Source organism: Chrysoperla carnea, chromosome 2 (genome assembly GCF_905475395.1).
Source record: "Chrysoperla carnea chromosome 2, inChrCarn1.1, whole genome shotgun sequence".
NCBI lineage: Eukaryota > Metazoa > Arthropoda > Insecta > Neuroptera > Chrysopidae > Chrysoperla > Chrysoperla carnea.
The window spans coordinates 68,188,396-68,209,565 of NC_058338.1; the positions used below are offsets into that span (position 1 = coordinate 68,188,396).

Here is a 21,170-nt window from a genome sequence, read left to right on the forward strand (position 1 = left end):
CATTATGTATCAGATAAAGATAGAAAATGATACCTTTCTTGATTTACCACAAAAATATATACACAAAAATATAACGGACGTAACTATAAATAATCAATTATTTAGTTTTGATTGTATTTTTCTCCTAAAAACAATATTCCATTCATAAAAATTGTAATTTTTTTTCTATTTTTTAATTTCTTAACAGGAAATTATTGCATTCACGCCGAAAAGTTAAATAAGAAATTGTTTATCGTATACTTACTTTAAGTAATTTTTTCTGTGTATGTCAATCTAGCCAAGCTTCGAACTTGATAAATAGCTAAAAATAATGCGTTCCATTTGCAATTTTGAGAAAAACAAATTTGGAGATTCTCACTTTAAAGAAAAATTTATCATTTAAGAAGAAACAAAAATTTACAATTGAAATTTTAAGAAGAAAATGTTAAACAAAGTTGCAAAGAATATAATTTTTAAAATTTAGTAGGTACATAAATATTACCATATATCAATGGTACATTATATTGTTAGATCCAAGATACACTACTTTGCGTAGGTATTAAAAATTTTACTCCCAATTTAAATAATTTTTAACAAAATAGAGGCTATAGAATGAAACAATCTGTAATTACTCTCCAGAACTTTATGAAAGATGTTCAAAGATGATTTTAAGATTTTGAAATGCTCAAAAATTTAATTTATTTGAATTAATTTTCATCTTTGAAAATAACCATTCTGGAATTTATTCAAACATTAAACTGTTAATCACTCGGTGAACGGTGAACTTTAGGAAAAAAATCATCAGGAACTTTTTTGACGTAAAATTATCCAAAAGGCTCGCTTTATTTGGTTCAAAACATTGACATTTGACTGTTTCTGTGGAAAGGGAGGGATATACAAAAATTGGAGCAATACAGTTTCTGGAAACATAAGGTATATTAATCTATAAGGTCCTCGATTTATGCACACTCAACTCTATCTCGCGCCTTCTCTAAAATAGAAATCCAGCAGAACCAAAACTTCTTCCTTTTTTCTCACAACAAATTCATTTCTAGTTTGTCCAAAACAAAATCACATTGACAATCGGCCTTCAGCCTTATAAGATACCCTCATTTCAACACAAATGTTGTTCAGTAAATAGCAATGTCTGCCGCGAAAATACAGAATGATGCAACATGCATCTTACATCTTACCCTAAATAACTCATAAATGAAGAATGTTCTTATTCGGCAAGTTATTTTAAGGGCTACTAAGAGTCATATCCAACACAGATTGTTGATTTTAACATTGTGTAGACTTTAAAATACGATTTATAAAAGCCAGAGCTAATATTGAGAGGAAATGATTGTGGTCTAATTTTTATAATAATAATAATAATTTTTTGTTTTATTGTGACACATATACATGGAATGAGTATAATAATGTGTTATATTTGTAATTAAAAAAATTAGTTTTTTGAATAATTGAATATTTCATTTGTAATTTCACGCGAGTTTAAATGATAAATGATATTCGATTTTTAATAATAGTTAAAAGTAACTGTGCTGTATGTTTTTTGTTGTTTTATTTTAGATTAATTAATTTGAATTTTGTTTTGTTTTTTGTTTCATAACGCTTGCCTTGCGGAAATTATTTTTAAAATCAGTATATTCAAATTAATTTATTGTTTGAAAGATTGTCTATAGTTTCCGCACTCCATAATAACCAATATAAAAAAAATTGAAATTTCTAAGATCCTTTTTATCTGCCGTTTTGAGAATTGATAAAATTTAGCTTGACGATAAAGAAATTGGCAGTTTTAATCGTGAATTGAATGTTTAATTTATGAAAATCAAGTTTTTTAGATTTAAAAGAAAGTCATTGGCAACAAGACACTTGGAAATGCAATGGCATTGAGATGGTCGAAAAAATGGAATGCAATAGGGAATATTCATGTATTTTTTTTAATATTTTTAATTAATTGCTTACACCGTTATAGTAAAAAATATGAATACTTGTTTAAAAATGCTGTAATTAAGTGTAAAAAAAAGTCCTTTTAGCACCGCTCTCTGTTCATTACGTATTAATATGTGATCTGTCAATTGGTGACAGTTTAATGTATAATTTACACTTAAAAAAATGAATTTACAACATTGAATTTACACACGTTATTATTAAGTTTTCTAATAATAATATAATAATATTTTCTAATAGTAATATATACAAAATATAAGTAATTAATACCATACAGTATGTCAACAAATTTGACAAAGCACATACTATGACGTCAAGTTTTAAAATTTGAATTTTCGTTTTAAAAATTTGAATTTCTCCCACTGGATTTGTACTTTTATTAATTAATTTTAAATAATTACAAATATATTAATTACTAAAATAATGGTTTAGTTAAAATGACCAGGCAACAAAATTACGGAAAAAATATATTTGAACCAAATTAAAATTAATCTAAAATTCTTTTAAATTCATTTAAAATCATGAATATTTCCTATTATATAATACAAAATCATTTTTGAACATTTTCGATTTTTGGAAACTGCTTGCCATTTTTTTCCACGTATTTTGAACTCGCTTTCTATACGGTAGACAAAAAAAATCATTGAAAAATACGATTTTCATCAATTCGACACCCGAGCCACAATTAAAGCCTCATTTTACGTTATACCAAACCTACGATCAAATATACAAATTAAATAACTTAGGACTGAAACGAACTCAAGTCCTTTGATTGATATTTTTCTCCACACCTGTATGAATCATTTTATACAGATCTTAAAGAAATATAATTTTCTTCAACCGTACCTAGTTTATAGTATTATTATTATTATTATTATTTTTTTTTTAATCAATTTAAAATCAATCAAATCTTATTCACACGATTTATCATTGATTACTTATAAATAGTTTATATATGTGCATGCATGTATGTTTTTATAAACACATGTAGACAGACACTAAAAGATTGATTTAAGTGGCTTTTGTATACATTATAGCTCTCTTGTAGCCTGAGTGCCAGTCATCGTTCACAGTTATTGATAAATGCGCCTCTAGAAATTGGTGTAGGTTTTTTTTAATGCTTTGCATAGATGTGTTTCCCACACGAAAATTGGTGTAATTAGAACAGGCTCTTACAAGCTTAAAATTGACGGATATCCGTTTTTCGATATTATACCTATTAGAATAGCCAGAAATCGTTGAAATAATTTTGATATCAAATTGGCCATATTACCCATAAAAATGTTAAACTAGACTTGACAACGTAACAAAACTTGAAAGTGAAAATATTGATTAAAAAGATAGTATTCAAAGTTTGCCCATCTCACTTTAGCAAAATAATGTTTTATAAAATAATCTCTATGACGATACCCACGTATGACGTCACTAGTCAGTATCTTCCTCTTTGTTTAATTAGAAATTTTAAACGGGCATATCTTACATACTATTAAAGATTTTTTTAAACCAGCTTCACTTTTCTATTCGTGAAGTTCGAATTCTTCACCTAAAGTGATCACCTGAAAAATTTAGTCCGATCCTCTATTGTAAGTATAATTAAATCACAGATTCATTTCTAGAAGTTGTAATTTCTAGAAGCTGTATTTATAAATGACTGAGATTGGAAAATAGAAATCACCGAATTCACAAAACATGTTTAGTCGTTTAGGCACCCAGTCGATCATTTATTCGCTTATAAGTAAGCGTTAGTTAGTAGCAATGAAATGAATTTGCCCAAAAATGATTCAGACAGCAAAAATATGTAAAATAAAAACTAGTAAAATTAAAAAAAATTTTTAGAATTGGGTTGCATTTTTTTATGTTTTATTGGGAATTCTTCAACATTAAAATTGAAATCGTTTTGAACCTTCACTAGCTACCACTTTTGATATAAATAATCAATAAGTAGTCAGTCAAATTATGTTTGCTTCACCAGGCATCAGGACTAATATCTCTCCCGATATATACGTATATATAATGAAGCAAGTAGATCTTTTGTGTTAAGTTGGGCATACAATGGATTGTGGTTTTTGTGGTTTAGCTACTGCATAGATACCCATTATTGTAATATAGAACACACAAATCTTGATGTTCATGTAGGTATATAAGTTAAACATACCAAACTTAATGATAATAATTGGTTCTGGTGTACGTAGAGATATTGGAATATACCTAATGTGTTTGGTTATTCATTGATATTTAGTACTTAATTTTAAATGATGAGTCAGCGCTCATGTGTAATAATTTTTGCATTCCTGAAGGAATAGGATATTCCACTATGCTTGAAAAAGTACTTCAAAATGTCGAAGTACAACACCACAAACAAATATATTTCAGCAAAATATACAAGGTTTCTTGCCATAAAATTAAATTAAATTTTAAAAATACTTACTTATTCTCGCAAGAACGATGTCAGCCATTTTAGTGACGTAATATTGGTAAAAACAACAGTCATGTATGTAATTATTATCTGTATCAATAAAGTTAGTGGTAACATAGCCTACAATTACTATAAAAGCCATCAACATATTAGTAATTAACGAATATTATTTTTCCTATATGATGTCACATCATGGTGGGTCATGTTTTAGGTCACATTATATACAGATTAAAAATTACGACATTTAATTTTAATATAATAAAACAATAATGTGCTTTTATGACTCAAAATCAGAATATTAAAGTATCTTTCTACATAAATTTTAATTTTTGTCACTATTCATAATGTATTTTTCACTACCGACAGTACCCTGTTGTAGTGATTTGTAGTTTTGAGCCTATTAAGGCAATAAAATAGTTATATTAAGCCTATTAAGGCAATATAATAGTTATTTTTGAATTACATGGGTTTTTTAAACTAGTTGAAAGTCATTGAAAACGTTTTCCAATTTTGCATTACTCAGTTCAAAATTAGCCAATGCTATACTTAAGTTCAAGTTAACAATACAAATTGTCAGTTCGTATTCTACTTGTAACATTCTACCTCGGTAGAATCGATACAATTAAATATGACTAAGTGAATTCTTTGAAAACTTGAATATAGTTTTCTTCATATTAAGTTTTCTTTATTTATACATTTTTTTTATATTTCAAAAATGGTTTTCTTAAAATAAGGTATTCTGAATTGAATAAAAATTATTATTGAAATATAAAAATTATTGATAGTTTAAATATAATTTGAATTTTATTTGAAATCTATGCCAAATCGATTATTTTTATTGATTGACAATTTAAAAATTTACCACAGTTTCTTGGTCTCAAAATAAAAATATATAAAGATATAAAGAATAATATGAAGAAAAGTTTTAAATAATACTATTTATTACTTGTCTTGCCAAAATATCTATAATTGTCAATCACAGATATTTAGTAATTTACCATTTTCTTCTTCTTCTTCTCCAATTGTTTTCAAAAAAAGCTGAATAAATAGATTAAAAAGTAAGGTAAAAAATCCTTATTTGAGGCACAAAACGATATCTCGGACCCTTTGTCTGTTCATATTCCCGCCTATGACAAATATACTTATTTTTTTACAAAAATATATTTTTTCTCAAATCAATTATTTTGATTAAAAGAGCAAAATTAATCAATAAAAAAGCATGCAAATAATAAACGAAGTTCATATTTTCAAATATAATAAAAAAGACAAACATTAAAACAGTCTATAAAAAAACGAATTATCATTTTTTGATATTTTTATGTATAGTTCCGTCATTAAAGTACACGTGCACAACACGTGACCTACTCATCTGATTTCCGATCAAAATAATGTTATTATTGTTATATTAAATGATAAATGGTTATCACTATAAATAAATAAAAAACTCTCAACTTTCGCCACTGTGGTAACAAAACATGATGAAAATGATGAAAATTGAGGGAAAAAAGAAAATAGTTTTTTGTTAATTTTAATTTTTTTTCTATTCTAGGTCACGGCGGTGTAAATCAGCTGGGTGGTGTATTTGTTAATGGCCGACCCTTACCAGATGTAGTTCGACAACGAATTGTCGAATTAGCACATAATGGGGTACGACCGTGTGATATATCAAGACAACTTCGTGTTTCTCATGGCTGTGTATCGAAAATTCTTTCAAGGTAATTTTTCTAATTTCTATTTGGTTTCTACTTCTTATCATAAACTTCGAGTCTTGGCCTTCTTCTTAACTTATTTATTACTTCAAATATTTCCAAAAAATATCGAGGTTTTACTGTATTTAAAAAAATTTTAAATGCAAAATAATAATACAACATTTTAAAAATATCGAGATAATATCGAAACGATTTTAAAAATTGATGTCTTTTCACAATAAACTAGCAAATAAAAAACATGACATCTGACATCTTTTACAAATAAAAATAAGTGTTTTCAAAAATTATTAATTATAATTATTATTACTACACATATTTTCAAAAAAACAATGGTCCTCATTGTGTGAACGGAATAATTCTTCAAAAAACATTTTAAAAATAAACTTCGTACCTAACACATAGAAGCATATTTTTAACACTTATAAAAGTGTTTAAATGCGCACCGCAGCATGTATAGGCTAGGCAATTTTGGTGCTGTCGTTACAAAATAAATTTGGATTGGATTGTTTTTAATTCGGGAGACAATATCGGAATATTTCTTAACGTAAGTCAGTGTCCTAAATATGTGTATATTCCCAATACACTTCATTTCTAACTCTAGCATCTTCCTGGGTTACTCAAATTATTCCTTTAACGGAAATTATGGGTGAAAGTAGAAATTGTTGGTAATTTCACCAAGTCATGTTAAAAATTAATCCAAAACAAGTGAAACCAAACAATTGACTGAGTTAATTGTTTAAATACAATGTATAGATAGTGTTAATTACTCTATCACGTTACACATATACCTATACATGTCACACATACATAACTGATAATCCCATATTAATACATACTATAAAATATGCGTCTAATGTGTGCCCTCGTGAGTAAACAGTGATGTTTACAAAAAAATGTTTCAAACAATAGTTGCTTATTTTTTTGATAAGGATCATTTTTTACTATTAAACTTTTATTCTATCTCTAACGGTTTACAAGATGGGTCCTACGGACCCAAGACCCAATTGACCCCACTTTTTACGTCCTGAGTACGCTGTAAAAATTTCGGCTTGATACCTTTTTTCATTTTTGAGTTATTGTGTTGACAGACGGACTGACGGACAACCGAAAATGGACTAATTAGATGATTCTATGAACACCAAAATTTTCTTCGTAGCATCAATATTTTTAAGCGTTACAACTTAGAACTGAACTTAATATAATATATATATTTCATATATATATGGTATAACAATTCAATGCCAATTCACTTTGAAACGACAGCGCTCACATGACCTGAGCTATTACGTATTAAATATGTATATCGGGTTAAATAATAGACCTCTTTATATGTTGATACCTTCTTCTGAGTAATTTGGTGCATGATTTTAGAATTCTAATAAATAATACATATATCGCGCGTCATATCGTCTGCCGTAAAGAGTATACCTTCCTATTTATGTCAAACAGTACTTTAAATGTATATTACCCGTTTAAAATAATATTTTTTGTTTTAAGCAGTCTATATAGACATCTGGAATTCATTTTCGGAAATATGATTTATTATTAGTAAAAAAATTTTGTCAAAGGATTATTGTTCTTATACACTGTTTAACATTATATAAAGGTGTGCTCATAAATTCATCAAATCGACATTTTATTTAATGGGAAAATATATTTTTTCTTCAACTGATAGTGGATTTTTTAAGATGACATATGCTTGAAACTCGAAAAATAACTTTTATCGATAAAAATGTTCCAAGCGCAAAATGTTGGTATGTAGGCGCACATCCTACGAAAACATTAAACTCGATCTAGGTTTGCGAGCTGAATGAAAAGCTCACTCTATTCTATAACTGGTAATCGATAGATGAACACTTTAAATTAGGAAATTGTAATTGATTAAATGAGTAACATTTTTTGTTTCAAACGAAAAATGTTGGCGTATTTATAAAGAACAACTTTTTTTATTTAAAGCGTTAATCTAGTGATTGTCAGTTATAAATCAGAGTGAGATTTTAATTGAACCTGAAAAATTAGATCTAATTCAATGCCTGTATAAGATGTGTTCGTTTGAAACTATCTCGTTTGAATCATTTTCCTCGATTAAATTTATTTATGGAGTTTCAAGCATATGTCAACTTAAAAAGCACCCTGCTTATCCCTTGAACTTAATCTACGAAGTGCATAAAACATTTTTGAATTTCGTAAAATAGTATTTCATGCGATTGGCATTAAAATGTAATCTAGAATAGTTGTATACACCTGTCGGCCACAGTAAAATACCTCTTAACATAATCATATCACCCCCAAATGATCTATCATGCAAAGTGTAGATATAAGAGATTGAAAATATTGAACAATAAATTGCACTTTTTTTGAACAAAAGTAAGATTACCCAAAAACTTATCAATCAGTAGACAAACGGGAAAAAATTGATCTACTGATAGTATTTACATAGTACTGATTATATTAAACATACGATATTCAATTCATTTGTCAAACATATACATATATAAAATAATATATGATACATAACGATAAGTTGTTCCCTCGGGATACCATATCAGATTTTAACACACATGTTACTAAATTGTTACGATATTAAATACATGTAGTTTAATAAATGAAATCATATCAGGTTTAATTTTCAATTTTTTTTTTTTTTTTTTTTTATTGAAAGCGCTACCAGATGGTCGCACTTTTTTGAATTGATAAAAAAAAACATACAAATATAGAATTTTAATAAACTGTTTAGTGTACTGATTTAAAAATTGATAAAAAATGTTATTTTTATTTAATTTACTGTAACATTAAATTGAATGTACATATATTTTGAGGGAAATTTTCTTATTCGGGCAGCGAATAAAAATCAGGTGATTACGAGACTTAATTTTATCTTTTTCTTCCCACTTGTATTAAACATACAGGCTGGACCATTTTAATCTCTAATGGCTAACAGCTCCTTTTGTAGTTAATCAATTCAAAAATAACTTAAAATTTGTAGAGTTTGAAAGAGGACATCATGTTCTGACATCAGGTTGGATCTAGTTCTTCGGGTTGATTTAATATCCAATTTAGATTTTAAACAGTAAGAAGTAGAATAGCACTTTTAATTAAAAAGTTGATACTCATAAAGAAACATTTTTCTTTTAAACATTTTTTCGAAAAACGTTAGCTTTCGAAGGAAATATGACTTAGCAATATGTCATTATTACATTTAATTGGAAAAATACGCCTAAAGTTTATCGATAATTGTATAAAGTCATGGACACAGACGAATGTCCTCTATTGCTTTTAACAACTTTTAGCTAAAACATTTTTCCGTAATTAGCGTGTTTTCTTTAGATCAAATTAATTACAATTCATTTTAAAAATTTCAATTTTCTAAATGACAGCCGATAGGCACTCTGCTTTGTTGAATTTCGGATAAAATTTTTTTGCATTTTTATACCATGTATATGAAATATACATAGTATATTCAGTTTAGTCCCAAGTGTGTAACGCTTAAAAATATCGATACCATGAACAAAATTTTGGTATACGTGTTCATAAAATCATCTTATTAGCCCATTTCCGGTTGTCTGTCTGTCGTCTGTCGTCTGCCGTCTGTCTGTCCGTCCGTCATCACGATTACTTAAAAACGAAAAGAGATATCAAGCTGAAATTTTTATAGAGTGCTGAGGACGAAAAAGTGAGATCAAGTTCGTAAATGACCAACATAGGGCAATCGGGTCTTGCGTCCGTAGGACGCACCTTGTAAACCGTTAGAGATAGAACAAAGGTTTAAATGTAAATGTTCCTTATAAAAAAATAAACAACATTTTTTCGGAAACATCACTGTTTACCCGTGAGGGCGCAAATTATGCGCAAATTGTTATTAGTATGTATGTTATGAATATATCAGTTATATATGTGTGACATGTACGTATGTGTAAAGTGATAGAGTAATCAACACTGTCGTCTATACAAGGTATTTCAACAATTAACTCAGTCAATTGTTGGTTTTCACTTGTTTATTAAAAATCTTCATATTCAGATCTGAAAAGAAATCCTCCATTACGAAAATACGTAAAGCCTCTCTAGTTTACTGTCGTTCCAAAGAGGCTTTCAAATACTACGCCTGACGCTAGACTTTTTATGTAATTTCTCTCGTTTTGTTGATTAAAATACTCCATAAAAAGAGAAATAAGAGAATAAAAACAAAATTATAAGTAATTAAAACAGATGATAAAAAAATTATTAGTAGTAAATAAAAATAAATAAATAAATTTTGATACCGATGCGATGTAAGTAATAGTGGTTTTATATGAGCATCATAATATCATTTGTGCAGAAGAAATGAATCTTTGGGTGGTAATATTTGACACTGCAGGAGACCTATGAACACAATCTCCGCTCCGGTAGTGAACTTACTTACGTACCCTGCTGTGATTACCCGGAATTATATTTATTTTTTTGTATATACATAGTCAAAATATATGAAAAAAACTTAATAATATCATAAATTTGGAAGTAAATTTATTTATTCAATTTTTTCCCATCCAATTTTCTGGGTGACTTCAAAAAGTGATAAAGTTTAATCTAATCTATGTCACAATACATAATTTCTCGGGAACGAAATACCACTTACAGGTTTTCTTCCTAGTGATTTTCAATAATTTGAATATATCAAATTCGTTTTAGAAACCAATATATTCATCAAATTTTTACCACCAAATTCTGTTATTATACCATGTATTTGAAACATAGAAGGTACACTAAGTTTAGTTCCAAGTTTGTAACGCTTAAAAATATTGATGCTACGAACAAAATTTTGGTAAAGGTATTCATAAAATCACCTAATTAGTCCATTTCCGGTTGTCTGTCTGTCTGTCTGTCGTCTATCTGTCGTTTGTCTGTCGTCTGTCTGTCGTCTGTCCTCTGTCCTCTGTCCTCTGTCTGTCGTCTGTCCGTCTGTCATAACGATAACTCAAAAACGAAAAAAGATGTCAAGTTGAAACTTTTACAGCGTCTCAGTACGTCTTTTGGGGCTTGGGTCCGTAGCACTCATCTTGCAAACCATTAGAGATAGAACAAAAGTTGTAAAAAATGTTCCTTTTAAAAAAACAATCAACTTTTGCTTGAAATATTTTTTCAGTGTTTACCCACAAGGGCGATAATTAGGTACAAATTATATAGTATACATTATATGGGAATATCAGTGTTGAATATGTGGCTATCTAAAACTGGATATCTTTCTTTACTTACGTGTCGTTAAAAAACAAACGATGGCGTCATCAACACTGTCTTTACATGGTATTAACTCAGTCAATTGTTTGTTTTCATTTGTTATATTTTAGAATTTAATCGTCAGAAATGATACCGACATTAGAAAATTTCGCTGGCCTGGTAGGTAAAAAAATAATAACTAAACTAAATATTGTCATATACCTCGGCACTTCCTAATGCATTATTATTATAAATACCAAGCAAAAAAATATAATAATATACAATATTTATTTTTAGATTATTATATTGACAATTATATTAAATAATATTTAATAAAATTATTATTATATCAATTCAATTATACAATAATGAATTTTCCCCCAACTAAAATAAGGATGATGGTATATGAAGTTTGAATTTATAAAAACATGAAAAATGCATCTATGTGCACACACATATTTCTTTCTCTATGTGTTCTAAAAATATCACTTTTTAATACATATCATAATATAGACCGTAAGCCTATAGTTAAAACAAATTACCATGTTTCTTTTTGTCTGCTATTTAAGGGGTAAGTTTGGTAAGAAAGAAAAATTAGGTTTGAATCATGGCTCGAGTGTTTTATTTATGGTAAATTAGTAATCTATTTGATTTTCGTAATCCGACTATATTCTTTCCGACCTTTTAAGTCATTAATAGCATATAATGTTAATCAAAGCGCATGACAACTGTCTAAAAAATTGAACAATTGCAAACCAAGAATATTCTACCTTCTGTACCACCACAAATAAGAAAACATCGCCGAAATAAAAAAAAACCAACTATTAAACATCATTAACAACCTTTTATTTGCTTCCTGATGTTGTAGTGACTAGGATGCGAAAAATCGTTATGTCGAAGTTCCTTCACGTTATTAGAATCTAATTTTAAAATATTTTGCTATCCAAAGGAGTACACAGCCTTTAATCGAGGAAGACCAAAAATAAGAAAATAAATTAAAGTTTAAAAAAAACACGCTTTTTTACACTAAAATGTGGATAATAATTTTAATTGTAATATAAAATTCAAAGCGTGGTATGGTCGATATCTGTCAATTTAGTTAACTTAAAGAATTAATGAAGAAAGCACCCCACGCTTTGAATTTTACATTTTTCAACTATATTTCATTTTAATTTATTATCTAACATTCAAACTAATCTTTTTTAATCCTAAAAACGACAGAAAAATGTAATTACAGAAATTTTGCATTATTATGGGCTCAAGGTCTATACCATTGCTACTTCTATACTCACTGATATTACAATAAAACATTATTATATTGTTTGAATAGAATTCAAAAACAGACAGACAGATCATATGTGTGGGTGATCTCTCCTGTTCGATTTGACATTTCAATTGTTATTAAAAAGTATTTATAAGTGCAATCAATTATTATTATATTGTTGATTATTATTGAAAATAGAAATAGTTTTGAATTGATATTGATGATTGAAATTATATAATTGTAATAATATGTTTATTTTTGAATAAATTATTTACAATTGTTGGATACAGATTGTCGTTCAAGTAATAGAAAGGTTAGAAAATGCATGGATGGGGGGAAAATGATCTTAGTTATTCTTTGAGTACTAATTTTGGTAGTATTTTCCCTAAACTAGATTAGTCTATATAGTTGTTGATTTCCAATAAATGTCCTATCGGACTGGTTGAATATTTTTGTTACAGAGGTTGCAAAATTTATATGTATTCTTGGTGTTGTCGCGTTAACTTTAGTCTGTAAAAGATAATTTTCTATAGGTAATTAAAAAAATTATATTTAAATGTGCAGTTTTGGTTATTTGATGTTAAATTTTTTTATTTTCTGATAATTTTTTGTGGGCTAAACATAGTATAACTATTAATGAATTTGAGGTACAGGTTAATTAAGATTAAGATAATCGCTGATCAAAGCTGCAATCAAATACAATGTACATGTCACTTGCTGATAACGTAGCATTTTATAGACGAAAGATTTTTTAAAATCGCTTACGTGGTGAACTTGTTTGTATATATTTTCATACAAATTTGCATTCCCTATTTCACCCCTTCAAGGAATGAATTTCAAAAAATTTCTGAAATGATACCTGCAGTATAAAATCAATATCCTCTCGAAATTTCAAACCTCTATCATTAGCGATTTACTCTGGATATATCAGTCGGGACATTGTCTTTCTCACATCTAGAAAGTTTGCTCCTTTTAAAAGGTTTCTGATTTTAAAAAATATACAAATTAAAATTTTTTTTTAAATCATCAAAATCGGAGCCACTCTTGAGGACTTCCGAGTAAAAATATTCATTGATGCGACTAGAAGGTTTATTTGTATTCATTAATTAAAAATTATTTTAATGTACTAAAGTACATAAAAGAGTTTATTTTTAAAGAATAACTATATTTATAATTTAATGAAATATAGCAGTTGAATAAAATAGAAAAAATATAGTTAAATATTTATAAATTTAGGAAACAGTTCCCTTTATAAAAACTTCTATACCAATATTCTAAGCATAGAGGTTATGTGACGTTCACATTATGATTTTTTTTTTTAATATTGAGTAAACAAAATCGATACAATTTATTTATAATCATTATTGATAATTACCGTAGAAGAACAGGTAGATAGTTAAACAAATAAATAATAAAGTAACTTATATTATTACTTAAGTAAAGAACTCCTATATTAATATATTTAATAAACTTTTAATAATAATATTTACTATATCTATATAATATATAAAATAGATTTCATTTAAATCATAAAATAATAAATACACTTTATTGTTTCTGGCCTGTTCAATGTAATTTTTATTATTGAATATCGTTCATTGATCAGCGGGATATTATGTTTGATGATAACCGCTAGCTAACTTAAGTAAATATATTTATCTATCTTATACATATATATACTTACAGTGTGATTCATTTCAAACGACGTATATTTTTATACTTGTGTCACTGAACGAGTGAACTATATCATTTATTTTAATTTTTTTATTAGAAAAGAGTGAAATTATGAACAAATTTATAAAAAACAAGCCTTGATTTTTATATTCTCTATGGTGGGTGAAATAAAGTTTTGGTATGGAAAATATTAGGATCATCTTGATAGTCCATTTGTACCCATGCATCCGTCTGTCTGACTGTTCATCATGTAAAAAGTGATTCCGAGTTTCTGAACCCACTAAATCAAACATTGAGTCATGGGTTTACTTCTGTTTTTAAATTCTACAGATTTACGGCAGTATAAGCTCAAAGTATACATTATTATAGTACCTTACAATTCCGTAAATTTCTAAATGGCCTTCTTCCGTATATACCATGCGTTATTTTTCAACAATCACTCAAACAGGATACCTTTGTCTAATTAAGACGGCCTGGCCTGTTCTCCAGACACGATTAAACGTTGTCCAAAAAGTTTCAAAAAAAGTCCTGTAAGTATTTGTGATAACATATAGAAATGGTTAGCACCACGATTTTTTCGGCTCTCTGACGCTATTAGGATAAATTCTAAATTTAGCATCAGAAAACGATAAACTAAAGTGATTTACAATAAACGGCTACCAATCGCCGAATAATAAATCCATGAATTCCAGTCCCTTCCAAGACAGGAACAAGAAAACGAGACATTTTTATTTCACTTAAAGAAACATGTTTTTTTCAAACTTGTAACCTGGATAAGATAAAGTATTTTGACTTGTTTTAAACAGATCACACTGTAAACACAGATATTTAATATCTGTAAGTATCTGTATGTATAATATATTAAGATATGTTTCACGATTTTAAGTCAAAGGTTAACCTTTACTATTGTATAATTATTAAAAAGTAGCAAATATAAATTCAATATATATGTATGCTTAAAGTTGGGTTTGTTTCAACAATCATAAGAAATAGATTTATTAGTTATTAGAGTAGGTAAGAGTCAATAGATTTTGATTTGCTGAGAGTATTTTGATACGGGATAGTAAGTGGGTGTTGTTTTTTTTTTACTTTAAATTCTAAAATCGCTATACATTTTTCTTATAATATAAATTAAAATGTCACGCTAAAATATTTATTTTGACGCCATATTTGTTGCCAATAAATACCAATGCCTGATATTTAATTTTTTTTTTCGTGGGAGTTGTTGAATTATGATATAACCGAATTTATTCGACGGTTGAATTATATTTTAATTATTCTGCGCACTAAATGCTATAAGTGAAGAAAATTGTTAATAGCCTTGTCATTGTAAATTTTATGCGATTTTCGTTTTCCTGCATCGAAAACTAACTTTCCAACTCGCGACTACACATTTCTGTCTTAACGAAAACTGGCATTGTCTTTTTGTCTCACACGCTACGTGTATATTCTAATATATAAAACTCGAAAAACTGGAAAAAATGTAGTGGATTGATCGTTTATTTCTTTTTTATTTTTGTTGCAGGTATTATGAAACAGGAAGTTTTAAAGCTGGAGTAATTGGTGGATCAAAACCAAAAGTTGCCACACCGCCTGTTGTAGACGCAATTGCAAATTATAAACGTGAGAATCCAACAATGTTCGCATGGGAAATTCGTGATAGATTATTAGCGGAAGGTATTTGCTCACAAGATAATGTACCCAGTGTATCATCAATAAACAGGTAAGTTATATTAATTACTGTATCAATTAATAAGGTATTTGTAAAATAATACGTTTAAAATTTGGATTGGCTTTCAAGTATTACTCTAAAATAAAAGAGAGCTTCTCTCCCTCGCTCATATTTGGTTTGGTATAGAAGTAGTTCAAACTTTCTTGGGAGCAAAAGACGTATTTTTTTGCAATACCTATCAATACTTTTTAAATGCATGCACAGGTTTTTTCTGGAACTCGATTTTTCTCCTATTTTGAAGAATTCTTAAATTTCTCGAACTATATTTGCGCTTTATTTTTTCTGCAAAAAAGCAATATGGAAATGTATGGGTATTGGTAACACGCCATTATCGAATGTTTTATGAAAACTGAGTAAAATTAACTCAAATTTCGTGGTAAAATGTTGTATACAAACACATAAATAAATAATTTTCCTATTAATCGTTTCACATTACATGGATTTCACATCTGGTTACTTAATAAACTAAATGGTTTTAAAATAATAATAAAAGCAACTAAACAATTTTAAATGATCCCGCCTTAATTTTTTACAATTTAGTAACACATAAATGGCCCTTTTTTTTTAAATTACAATGTTTTATGTTTTATTAGAATTATTATTGTAACTATTTATTATTTAATCAGTGAAACCCAAAAAGCTCTTGTAAATAACTGGTCAGTTACTGATATGGCTACATAATGTACATTTGGGATTTATAATGTACATTGGGGTGGCATTGACATAATAATGCACCCTTTATCGTATTCAATTCATATGTTTTGTGAATTTTGTTTTTATATATTAGTGTTTTTATTGCATTTGTTTTTCATTTAGAATATTTTTTATTTTGTAATAATTTTTTATTGAGCAATTTTAAAAAACCAATATTTTTATATCAATTCATAAGTTTTCCTTTCTTTAACAAATGCTCTAAAGTATCAAATTAAAATTTAAAAAATGATTTCTGTAGATAATAAGAATTTCTATTATTTTTTGATTCGAAATGTCTTGACGCCGCACGCATCCAATTCACTCATTTTCTAGTCATCGTCTAGAGACCTCGAAATATCAAGAGATTCGCACAGCAGCCATTGCCACTTTCGCAGTGGAATTCTTTTCTGTGACGTAACCCTAACTTTGTCATATTTCATCTGTTTTTGCTGTATTTTTTCATGCATATTGTTTTAATGGTTAGACCAGTCTACAGGAGAGTTCGTAGCCTACACACACTATTTCGGTGATCTTAGCCTTGTCAGTTTTTTTTCTACATGATTTCATCTACATCTACATGATTCGTTTGGAACTCAGGAAAAGAAATCTTTCCGTCGCATACCTAGGAGGCCGCCTTTCACTGATTTATCACTTGTCATGCTAGATTTTCAGCATTAAATCGTTCATTAATCTATGCGACTCTAGACTGATGTTATGTGAAATTATATTTTAAGCTATACATACCCTAAAGTTAAAACTGGGAAAATCGCTTAATATGCGTTTCCAATTTAAAATAGATATTTGGCAACATTGATGTGTGATATACTTTGAACTAATGTTTGAGTTAGTGAATAAACATGGCGATGTTTGACACATTTAATTTAACTGTTTGCTTGACTTATTCCCATAGGGAAAATGCAATATCAAATTCAACATATACCGACACCATTTAAAGAGAAAAGTAGACTGAGGAATTGTTACTGCCTATAATATCACCTCTATCTGATATAAAACAATAAATTTGTATGTTGTTACGTTGCCTATTCACAAACTTGTAGGTTTATAATACGAAATTACAGATTTATTTTACTTCAAGCTATCGAAATATTCCTACGGCTGTGTTTATCGCATGTTTCTATTCGTGATTCAATAAAAGGCCTAATATATCATAAGCAGGCCATCAAAAAGCACCTTAAATTAGAAACTTTTTTAATTAAAAGCGCTAAAAATCAGATTAAATCATAACTAACATAAGTCAATCGAAGTTTAGGTTGATATATTTTTCGTGCTTAACTTTCAAAGGGTCAAAATAAGTTAATAATTGGTTTACTTAATTCTTATCTTAAAGTAAACACATGATATTTTTAATTTACTTTTAAACAAAAACATTATAAAAGAAATTGCGCATCTATTTGTTTCTATATTTTTCATCCCAAAAAAGGGTTGTTATAAGATTGACCGCTATGTGTGTCTGTCTGTCTACATGTGTGTATGTGGCATCGTAGCACCTAAACGGATGAATCGATTAGTTTTTTTTTTTTTTTTTGTTTCGATTAAAAGGTAATTTGATGGGAAATATTCTAAGCTATGTTTCAAGAGCGGGTTTAGAGTTCCGTACCCGAAAATTTCTCGGGGGTTTTTTAAATATTGTAAATTTCTTGTAATATTTTAAATATTAGACGAATATATTTCAGTCGTACATGTGAAGATTCATTTTTGTAATGAATAATAATAACTTAGTAAGCTAAGAAGGGAAATATCACAACCAAATTTCTTTATTATTAACGTTGATTGTTTTGTTTCAATAAAGAGGCAACATAAAAGATTATTAAAATAACCTTTTATAAAACAATCAATTGTAATAATAAAATGAATTGTTCAATTGGGAATTTCAAGAAAATAATTACGACATACAGGATTTTTTCACAGAAGGGATTTATATAAAACGATTGTTATACAACTCTCTACTTGCAGTGAGTAAGGTTGACAAATAGTAACAATATGTAAGGGAGGGTTGATTACATATATTATTATTATTAAAAGAGCAAAGTTATATTATTATAGTAACAAAAATATCACAATCTATTTGAATTTATATTTTGTAAGTCTCATGAGACGTGTCAATTGTAGCCTTAATTCATGTATACACAGATTAAAATATATTCAATTATTTAATGTATGAAAACACTGACTGATACACTAATATATTAGAATAGTACTACTTGAGCTAAACTGAAGTGGTTTTTTTTCGAAAAAAATTTCGCTCAAAGTTAATTACTTAAAAAGTAATTAACTTTATTTTTAGCTGAAACAATTTTTTAAATGAACCACGATGCAAAGTCAAATTTGTTTTCTATACAGCAAAATAATTATACCAAGATTTCTTACAAAATTCAGGATTTAATTGCTTTTTCTATGACATTAATGTGAGCTTTTTCTATTCACCTCTATTGAAAAGAAAACCTCGCGCCTCGTTGGATTTGGCATTGAATATTTGTACGTATAGATATGAGTTTTGTTTTGGTTATTACACTTTCTATTGCGTAAGTGGATTTGAGTATTTTACAACAACCAAAAGAGATTTTCTTGTCATATATATATAAATCTATGCCTAACATGAAAATATTTTCACAATATGATTTCTAAAAAATTTTCTACATGATTTATACGGATAAACCACTTTTTTTTATCCTACTGTGATTCAAAGGATAAATTACACAAAGAAATATTTGTGTGTTTTTTCTTTCGAAAAATTTACTCTATTTACTGATTAAAAATCGAACTTTCATTTTTCGTGGCTAGTTCCTTGTCAGGCTAGTTCTTTGTCACTAAACCTACATTTTAAAATCTTACTACAACATCTAAAAAAATTAAATTAAAAATTTGATATTGGCCAGGAATTCGGATTTGTTTGCTTCACGGCTAAAAACTTGTCGATACGAATAATTGTTAGCGTGTATTTTCTAAAGCAGTTAGCATTTAAACTATTTTCGATTGGTATAAAAGTATAGAATTAGATGTCTAACTATTATATTTCTACTCCTTATTTTAAAATATTGATGAGTTTTTCGATCTGTTTTGTGATAAATTTTGACGAAATGTTCTCTAGAAACATCTAAGTAATTCACTTTTATTTATAAATGTCCATAATATCTAGGTATATCGAAAAATATCATCAATTATCTATACGCAATATTTCGAACATATTTGAGAAAATAAATTTTTATAAAAAACATTTACATAAATGAGTGAACGAAAAAAAGGAGAAAGTTTTTAAGATAAAAATAAACATATAAACAGTAGTTTAAATATTTTCTTTTTTCCATGTCAGTATGTTTTGCCTAGAAGTTTTTGAACCAGAATTGAAATCTGGAAGAGTTGATAGTAGGTATGAGAATCCGCCACCGTGACGTCATGCTTGGCTAGAGATAAACCGGGTGTTTTAAATATTTTTCTCCTTTAACAACATACCAAACAGATACATATAGAACATCGTAAAATGAAAACGACGAATAGAATAGCAAATATTTACAAGTTGATCCAAAATGATTACTAAAAAAAATTTTTGTGCTTGAGCACTAATTAAAAAATATTTTTATCTTAAAATATAAGTTAAATTGTCGATAAACTTCTTAATCGATTACATACTAGTCTGTTCTGTATCAGTTTAGACGTTGAAAATCGATCTTGAATTCAAAAAAATGAACAATATCTATCATCTAAACATTCTTTATTAAGTTTGCTAAATAAATTTTGGTTTTTAAGTAGTTTCCATACGGAGTATGCAGAAATGATGATCAATTTTCTTCACCGGTTGCCAATCAAGAACTCAGTGAATTTAAGATGTAGAAAATGGCAGCAGCTAAAGAGATATTTGTAATTTATTACCTTTTTTGTTTCTAAAGTTATATTCAAGAATTTTAATTGTTTTCTTAGCTGCTAGAAAGCAGCGACTTTGGCAGTAACATGCTTCGGGAGAGATTCTAATTTTGTTTACCAATGTATTTATTTTTGAACTACAGTATATTGATATGTTTACCAAAACCTAAAGTTACTTTGAACTTATAATCTAAATGAAGCATCTGTTAAAAAGAATTTATCTCATTTACAAAATTAATACAAATCCAAAACATTTCTGTAGTAACTTAAATCACCAATTCCAAATCAACCAGTAGATATAGCAACTATATGGTTGAAAGATAGTCCCAACTTGACTCTTTCTCCATTGTTCGATCAGTACATATATATTTTGACTATATTATGTAGATATATTTTTTTCTGACTTCAAATAATTTTATACTAGATTTTCTTTTCAATACACACATTTTTTCCCTATTTTCCTGTGTGTTCGATATATCTGTGTATTTTGTATGCTCCATATATAACCAAGAGCTCAGACAATAATAATAGTAGCTATAAAAAATAAACATATATACGAATTTTATGTAAAATTTAATTTTTGTATAATAAGCTCTATAGAAATTGAGACACATTTAAAAGAAATTAATAGGAAACTTTTTAGCATATCTTTCATAAAAAAATTCAAAAAGTAACAATATT

The 21,170-nt window shown here is 27.8% G+C and overlaps 1 protein-coding gene across 1 annotated transcript in view; it reads left to right on the forward strand.

The window, feature by feature from the left end:
• LOC123292220 (paired box protein Pax-5) overlaps positions 1-21,170 on the forward strand; it is a 248,552-nt gene that overhangs the window by 177,070 nt on the left and 50,312 nt on the right. The window contains exons 4-5 of the mRNA XM_044872788.1: positions 5,898-6,063; positions 15,711-15,908. Coding sequence (XP_044728723.1) covers positions 5,898-6,063; positions 15,711-15,908 — 364 coding nt within the window. The remainder of the gene's footprint in view (positions 1-5,897; positions 6,064-15,710; positions 15,909-21,170) is intronic.